The 9,485-nt window shown below is 32.6% G+C and overlaps 1 protein-coding gene across 1 annotated transcript in view; it reads right to left on the bottom strand.

The window, feature by feature from the left end:
* LOC111620062 (ATP-dependent RNA helicase DHX29-like) overlaps positions 1-1,928 on the bottom strand; it is a 6,164-nt gene extending 4,236 nt beyond the window's left edge. The window contains exon 1 of the mRNA XM_023361906.1: positions 8-1,928. Within this exon, the coding sequence (XP_023217674.1) occupies positions 8-1,913 (1,906 nt within the window). The 5' untranslated portion in view covers positions 1,914-1,928. The remainder of the gene's footprint in view (positions 1-7) is intronic.
* Positions 1,929-9,485: the final 7,557 nt, after the last annotated feature.

The following is a 9,485-nucleotide window of genomic DNA, read 5'->3' as shown; positions in this document are numbered from 1 at the left end:
GAATGACCCGAGTAAGTGCAAAAGTTATCAATGAAACATTCGCATATTAATTCGTAGACTACATCAAGATTTGACAAAATCTCTTTAGGTTTTATTCCAAAAACTTTACATGTATCATCTATTTTTCCATGCAAATAAGTTACTGCAGTGTGATTAATTCCATTTTCTTCACACCATCTTTCTTTATTAACTTGTTTTATCCAATTAAAATAAACATCGAAAACTGCAAAATAATCACCATAACGATGAAAAAATTTTAATTTACCAATATCTTTTGATTCTCCAATAGTCATAAAAATTGGATTTTTAAGTGACGATATTGTATGAATCATTACAGCTTCAAATTCAATTCCCCTTTCTCTACCTAATGCAATTAATTTTGCATGAGAAGTTTGCATGGGCATATAATTAATCATATCTTCTCCGAGAGTAGTCAAAGAATTTGATTTAATTACTTTACTTTTTATTAATTTATTTAATCCTGCTTTAATATGTTCGTTACCTGGCAAAGATATGAATGTTGCATCAATAGGATTTGGTATTTTGTAACGATATAAGGTTAAAAGTAATTGGCTTGGTTCTATTTTTAAAATATCTGGTATTGGCATTTCCAGCATTTCTTCCAAAGTATCAGAAGTGTAAATTCTATAACAACAGTTTTTTAATGACCACCCAGCAAGGTTCTTTCTTCTCTCTGAGTTGAATTTACTAATATATGATTCTTTTTCTGATTGATATTTACTTTCTTTTAACTTACCGGAATCTATAACATAAGAAATATTAGGTAACCATAAGGATTCAGCACATTGGTTTGCAAAAATAACTTTCCTTCTAATATTTGAAAATGTATACAAATTAAATATTTCTTCTTGATTCATCATGTTATGTAAAGTATGATATTCAACTCTATCTTTTAATACATTTTTTACCATTTCACAGCAGCTTTCCATTTCTTTTGTACTAGGGAGAAAAATCAGTATGTTTCCATCCAGTTTATTATTGTTAATAAACTTTATTAATTGTGCACATTTTTCTACACATTTAGTTTTATCGCTGCTAATAGTGTTATAAACTGTTTTCACTGGAAATGTTAAGGATGGTAGCGAAATCATTGTAATTACATCTTGGTTATCTTTAAAATAGCTTTTACAATCAGTAATATCAAATGCAGGATTAATAAGAATCAGTTTGAAATCTGATCTTTGTTGAAGTATTTCTTTCATATGCAAAAGTAGCAAGTCAGCCTCTGCACTCTGAAGAAAATATTCATCAATTATTATACAAAAATATTTTGACAGATATGGAGTACGAATACATTCTTGTAACAGACTCTGACAGTTTGTAAATACTATGTTTGTTTCGTTATTTACAGTATTCTCCTTTCCAAAGACATATCCAATTTTCAAGTTAAGTTTATTTTTGTAGTAAGTTGACATATAGGATGATAAACTTAATATATTGATATAATTAGGTTGACAACTAGCAATTTTTTTTCCTTGGCAAAATTCATTTATCTCTTGAACGTATAATGGTATTCTGGTACTTTTCCCATAACCAGACTCGCCTTTAATAATTATGATTTGATGCTTATTTAAAGAATCAATTATTTCATTTTTGTATGTGGATATCCAACATTCGTCCCCAAATGCAAGGTTATTCATAGCAAATTTTTTCAGATCTGAGGGTGTTTCTTTATATCGCATATTAGTAGAGGAAATGAAATATTTTCTCTGCTTCTTCATTAATAGTTCATATTGACGATTTAAAACATTTTTTATATCTTCAGATGATGATGTAGAAATCAATTGCTGTAAATTTTCTATTCTTTTTCTATTTTTTTCATTTAAGTAGAAATTAAGTTTCTTTAAATGATTTAAATCACAAGTTAGAGTTTTGCTTGTTGTTTCTTCCATTTTCTTTGTATAGTTTAGTTTTGTAATTGTACATCTTGGATTCAGTTTTTTCTGTGATGCAGAATTCATTATTTATTTAACTGTAAAATAAAGTAAATCTATTTCGTATATTATATATTTAACATATTTTAAGTTTATTGTTAAATTAGAAACAAAGTTTATTAAAAGAATATTTTAATGTTAATTATAATTATCTTATTTTTACAGCATAATAAATATATGAAAATCCTTTTATCAGGAAAATGAGTTACAATTTTATTAAAAATACTTAATAGTTATTTGGGAATAAAATTGCCATTTTACTATTGTTTACCAAATGTTAAGTGAGAAATCTACACTTTGATATAACTTCTAAAAATATATTCATAAAAAATATAACTATAAATGAGTCATATTTGGAAAGTAAAGATACAAGTCAGTAAAAATTCGACAAAAATTATTTCTTTACAATTGGCTGTGTTGCTGTGTCTTTTAGGTTCTATGTCATATGACAGAAGTCATATTCTTCCGTCATATGACAGAACCTAATGCTGTGCCGGGCTGTGAACGGATCACCTATTTGTAAAATCTAAGTGACTCGTACAACATGCAATTCATATAAAACGGAATTATCAACAGTGTTATGGGACGGTCAACTGTAATTGAAATTTATTAATAAAAAAAATTTTCTGCCGTTTCGTTTTTGAAAAATAATTCCATTTTCATTTCTTTGTACAAGAAAGTCATGTTTTCATGGGATCAGCCATATTGAATTAGTGCAATGCTCAATAGCGAACAAGCTAGCATTCCGAGCTTACTAATTCCATTAAAAATGACGTCACATAACACTAAAATAAACAGAATAATTCCTTAAAAATCTATTCCGAAGACGAATTTCAAATTCGGTATAAATTTCCTAAATTTGTATTCGTTCGTATTTTAAACCGTATCGGCGACTAAATTAAACATCGAAATGGAGAAGGATTATCATTAATTCCCGAACAATGGTTGTCGACGGCCTTAAGATTTTACATTCCGGAAGCTTTCGGAATATAGCAGGCAACCTTATCGGAGTTTTTTCTAACGTCACAAACGAATAACCCTATCGGCCCCGACAACTTATAAAAAAGGAGAGTAACGGCGAAGAAAGTAAAAGTCAACTTTTTTCCGAAGTTCGTTTAGACGGCGTTCGGAAATAGACGATCGTCGTCTTTGCAACACATTTTAAACCGCCGCCAGTGTTCCGGAAACGAAACTGGTGGGCTTGACGTAATGAAGCTGTTTCTGCAGCCCTTATCAAAGCCATTCTTACTCGATGTTGCTCAAGTCGCACTTTACGGTCTTCCGAGGTTTCGGTCATTCTTATTCTTTTAAATCTAGAATTTATCTGACCAATTTTACTCTTACATTTTCCCATAGGCATTATTTTTTCGACAAATTAGCGAGTTTTTTTCCCCCTTGATAAAACAAAGAGGGATTGTATGTACTGTACCCGTGTTGACGGGAGGTATTTATTTGGTGAAATTGTATTTACTTACCTGAAGAGTATATCTTCAGAGAATTGTGTTACAGATTCATTATATTCATATTAAAGGTGTGGAATATTTTCTAGATAAACTTATTGAATAACCTCTCGATATACAACATTTCGTGTTTTATCATCAGAACCACAAATGAACAGATGATTTGCAGCTACTAATACGTGAGCACGCAACATAGAGTTGGCCATGTGAAAAGCAACTGCATCCCAGATCAAGTCCCACAGCTCTTGGGCTTTGGCCATGAGACTTGTTAATAGTCATTGCAAAGCATAGACCGACTGGAAATTGTAGTCATTTATATTCGAATGGGTAGTTTGTCGGGATTAATGGTACTCTATTAGATGATATATCTGTTCTTCAATTTTGAATGTTGGCATGAAATTTCTTTCAAGTATTTCAGTGGCACCAAAACTTGTCATTTGGAAGGCCCTATTATGCTTTAAAAAATGTTTAGTGTCAAGATGAGTCCCATTTAATAGTGACAGAGAAAGTTCGGGAGCAAGTACAACATCCTGTTTAACTTTGCCAGAAGGGCAGCAAATCCCCTATGATTCATTCTTCCACCACTGCAATACCCACATACTTTATCTATAGACCCAATATTAGCGAATGATGAATTGTCTAGAGTGTCATAAATGAAAGCACTTCAGAGTGTTTTGCGCCAAGAATTTGTCGTTTTAGAGTTGGCATAATCTTCGCTCACACAAAAAAATAAAACGCACGCAAATACAGTTAGGCCTAACGAATCACGAACACAATACGTAACGATTCGAAAACCCGTCATATATACACGTACAGTGACGTACTGCCAATCTAGCATGATGACGTCACTTTTTTAATGCCTCGAAGATTTTGCTAATTAACTAATTATAATTTAATGTCAGTTCTTCAAATATAATAGTAAACTTCAACAATACATTATTATCAGGAAGTACTAATTCATATGTCGCCATCTAGTAAAGAGAGACAAATAGATAGACAGAAATCCGTTGCAGTTTTATTTACTTAATGAATAATCTGCAGGTTTGATTAGTGGTAAACATTCTGGGGATCATAAAGATGCAACAGTTAAAATTTGGTAACGATTGGTTCAGTAGTTTTCGCGGTTGGTTGAACAAACGGAAAATACGTTGTCTCTTTATATAGTAGTATGGATATGGATTAGCGATACGTTCTAAATAAGATTACTTCCAATTCGATAATAGAACGTCACGTAGTCACTATGGAAATATTAATTAAAAAAAGAAAGCCACTAGACCAGATGAAAACCGAATTAAAGTTGTTTAAAGTAAAAGACAATACAAGTCCAGTGGCTTTATTTTAAATTTTTTCCAAACTTTTAATCATAAGCATATACGAACATTCATTTGGATTAGCATAAGGTTTTAAATTTGACAAAAAAAATTTAAATTAATGGCATTGACGATACCCGAAAACTAAAGCTATTTTTTCAATATTAATCAATGGCCAAATGGATAGAACCGTCGAATGCGCCTCACCAACGGGGCCGGCTACGCGGAATTTTCTTTACCTTGCAACATCTAAATGGGGTCCAGTTTCCCATAGAAAGTTTTTCCAAGAGTAGATCTTCTACGTGTTGCGTTGCCGTATCCCACCAAACTAAGCCATATACTGTCTTAAAATGAGGATTTGTGGGCTTTTACCGTTCTCATCGATTCAATTAATCTCTGTATTAATAACTATAATAATAAGAAAATTTAAAAACTTACTGGCAAATATTTTTTATGAAGCGTTTATATACAGTACGTGATTTTGTCGTCCGTTTGCATTCACTTTTATAGGCTCATATATACGGTAGATAAAAAGTTGGCGAAATGTGGATCAGCATTGACGGCTGATTCCACCAATTGTCTCTCTTGACCTTGAAAATCTTCTGTGACAGTTAATAAGCCTTATCACTGACGTACGTATTTTAACTTTACGTTTGTATGAATCACTCTCTATCTGTTTAACACAGGAAACATTCCATAAATTACTTTTCCAAAAATGAAATTAAAAATCCTATCGACTTATCCGCTAACGGATCTCTTTAATAACCAACTAACGTTTTTGACTGCATTTGTGGCCATCATCAGATTATATATATCACACTATAAAAAGCCATAATAATATATTTTTTTATTTTTTATTTTTTCGGAATTAAGAGAAACACAGAAGTATAAAGAATGGTTATAAAGGATAAAGAAAATGAGTGAAGAGAGTCAGCCTTCTTGACTGGCACTTTATATGCTCTATCAGTATCAGTCATAGGTATTAGTCGGAAAAATAGCCTCCACAGCCCTAATAATAAATGTCTAAATACTGTCCTAGCCCCAAAAAGGCAGACTGTGTGCTTAAATTTGTCCCTTTGGGAAGAAAGGTTGTATCCCGAAGCTTGGATTCGCATACCAGAAATATGGCTGTTGTGCAGGTGTAGCCGCAGTGGTGATATTCGAAATATTTAACAAAGGGTTCGCTAACAGAAAATTTTTCTTTAACAATTTTTTTTTCCGCTCAAATGGTGCATTAGCAACATTAGCGCAAAAACTGACCTTAAGATATCCATATAAATAAAAAAGATGCGTTCGCAAAATTAAGTCAGTTAAAATTTAACATTGTTTATGCCAGAACTATATTTTTTTTATAAATAATAAAAAAGAGTGTTCAAAATGGTTTATTTTGTACATATTTTAATATTTTTCATTCAAAATATTTTATAAACATAAAAATTGGCTTTTTTTAATCAGAAAAAGTCGTAGGGAAAGCAGTTAAACAAGAAAAACTTTTCTAAATCATTTATTTTATCGTTAGGTATTATTATAATAATAGACAGATGTCATCGTCTCTCGAAATACAATCTTTCTTATTTCGCTGTTGATAGCCCGACACGTGTTCTGCAGACATCTTGTATTTTCTCGCGCGGTGGGATTGTGGGATCTCTGTTATGACTGGATCTAGTTTCGAGAACTCTCTCGAGTCGTTCGTTTTAGTCGAGATTGAAACGGTCGATGGAGGTTGCACTAGGCGAACAGGGTATAAGGCTCTAGTTTAGTAGTGTTATAGAGTATAATACGTATATTTTAATATATTTTTTAAAAGAAACAGAATCACCGAGAAATGTTACGTGTGTTTAACAACGGGTTCGGAAAACTTTGAAAATGTTAACAACGGGTCCGGCCGAACCTGTGCGAACCCGCTGAATATCACCACTGGGTGTAGGCACCCAATCTGGAGACGAGCCCATCAATAGTCGAGTGGATAAAACCACTGAAAGTGTAGTTAGTTACGGATTTCGCGCCTCACCACCGGGCAGCCCATGAAGAGGTTTCCAGGTTTCTTCACTTGTTTAACACCCAAAAGGCAGTTTCCCAGAAAAAGTCTGGGGACATCCCCTTTGGCAGATCATCGATGTGTTGCGTTGACTTAAGCCATCCATTCAATCCAATAATTTGACAGTATATTCGGAACAATAGACTTCAGATCTTACATTAAACATTATTTGCAGTACTGTTTTGCCGTTTTCTTTCTTTGAAAATAAAAAATTAATCTAATTTATCATCAAAACGATTAACATCTAGGACCTATATCATTATTATAAATCACTTTTAAATTGTTAACGAAATTCTCTTTCATATCATCAGTTGGACTGAAACCAAAATACATCTTAAAATACTTTATTGTATTTTAGTTTACTTTATATTATCTAACAAGATCTGATATCATATCACAAATGAAACCAAAAGTATTGAAAATATAGTTTTTTCTTAGAAAAATATCAATAAAGAAATTTACTTTCACTATTTCTTTCGTCATAATAATAATAATAATTTCGTTAACTTTTCTTGCATTTTCAAATTTACCACAGAATTTACCCAGTTGTTAGAATATTGATCGGGATCAGTTAACTCCGTTCTGTTCAAATGAAAAAAGTTAATCGGATTCAAAGTCTTAATCGGAGTTAACTTTCCTCGTGTAAATGTAGTTCTTTTTTTTTAACTTTCTGCCCTGTGGGCACTAAGCGGGACTCTTTTAGCAAGCCCATTATGGGTTCCGCCAGGCCCACAATACGGCATCTGGGTGGTGAGGGACGGGACCCGACATATCCAGACGGACCCTCCTGAAAAATTCCTGGGAATTTTTCGACCCGTCCGGATTCGATCCTCGGTCCCCCAGAGCGATAGGCTGCCACCTTAATCCCTCGGCCACCCGGCCGTCCGTGTAGTATTAGGGAATTCGCGAGAATCCCTAAGACTTGTTTTTAAAGTACCAGAAAGCTCCTAATTATGTAATTATTATATATTTACTGTTTATGTCAATAAATTAATTTTTGATGTATTGTGATGAGTAATTAGTATTTTCCCGTTCAGTGATTAAGTTAAGACGTTACTTTTTATTTATTAACACCAAGCGCGGTTAGTTAGTTGCTAAGCAAATTAGCTGGAAGATAAGTTGAGTGTTTGATATCGGTTTAAAATCCAGTTGTAACTAAATTTTCCAAAAACAATTTTCACGCGGACACAATAATCCATTGTTTTGATTTCAGTTGTAGATGTGAAACATCCTCAACTGAAACTAAAAAAAAAATCAATTGCGTTTTTGATTTTAACTCGTAATGAAGTAGAAATGAAATACTACAAATAAAACGTTTAAAATTATAATTAACATTTAAGTCTAACGAACTTATTATTATTTTTTTAATACAAACAATTATATTCAGAAAATGAATTTGATATATACTGTATTTACTTGTATTATAAGAAAAATTTCGAATTTGAACATTCGAATGGTTTCGAACTGCTTTCTAAATTGTCCGAATTATCGAAGTAATAGAATTGCGATATTTACGATTCTAGAATATTAATTTGGCCCTCCGAAATGGGGGTTCAGCGTCGGGTTTACACCCCTACCTTGTAAAAACATCTTGTAACGACACAAACAGGAAATTCACCAAACGGCTGTAAAATGGATGACTTAAGGAACGGAAAAGACAGTGAGATAGACAGCGAAATGATTTTTATAAATAGAAGAAACAGAAGTAAAAAGAAAAATAACAGGAAAAGAACGATAAAAAATGTCTTAGTAATAGGTACTTGGAATGTTAGAAAATTATTTAGGACTGGCCAATTTTAAGGTCTTAAGAGAAAAGTAGAAAGATATAGCAATTGCTGCTATTCAAGAAATACGTTGGAAAGACAGTGGTATATTAGAGGGAGATAAATACTTAATAATTCATAGTGGCTGTGTAAATGGCCAACTGGGAACTGGATTTATGATTAAAAAGGAGCTGCAATATTCTATTCTAAATTATCAATGGATTAATGAAAGGATAACCACCATACGTGTAAAGGGAAGATTTTTTAACATCACGATGATTAGTGTGCATGCACCGACGGAGGAGAAGAGGGAAGACGTAAAGGATGAATTTTATAAAGTTCTAGGGATAATACCAAAACATGATGTTAAACTAAAATACTGGGGGATTGTAATGCTAAGGTAGGAAGAGAAGAAGTGTATCAAGGAGTCATCGGAAGAAATAGCATTCATGAAAATAGTAATGACAAGGGTAAATGAGTAGCGGACCTAGCTTCAGGACATAATATGGTGGTTGCAACAACAGTGTTTCCTCATAAAAGAATACATTTGGGTACATGTATTTGGGTACATTTGGGTACATGTATATAGGGTACACCGGATGGTAATACTGTAAACTAGTGATGTAACGAATATTCGGTTACTATTCGGTATTCGGCCTATTCGGCCTATTTTTCACTATTCGGCCGAATACCGAATATCTAATCACTATTCGGCCGAATACCGAATACCTAAAAACAGGAGTAATAAATAACAAAAACGCAGTAAATTAATCGTTTTGGTATTTAGATTTAATGTTATCGAGTTAGTGTTGTTTGTTTATATTTATTTATAACTTGTAACATGCACAAAATAAAAAAGAAAATAATATTAGTCACATGTATTCACAATTTATAATTACAAAGATCAGCACACGTACACGTCTATCGTTGGAGAATCCTCGCACATCTGAGGGTCTGAC

This window comes from Centruroides sculpturatus, unplaced genomic scaffold (assembly GCF_000671375.1).
Source record: "Centruroides sculpturatus isolate CEXI.00-Female unplaced genomic scaffold, Cexi_2.0 scaffold12, whole genome shotgun sequence".
Taxonomy (NCBI): Eukaryota; Metazoa; Arthropoda; class Arachnida; order Scorpiones; family Buthidae; genus Centruroides; species Centruroides sculpturatus.
This window is presented reverse-complemented; position numbering and strand designations above follow the sequence as displayed.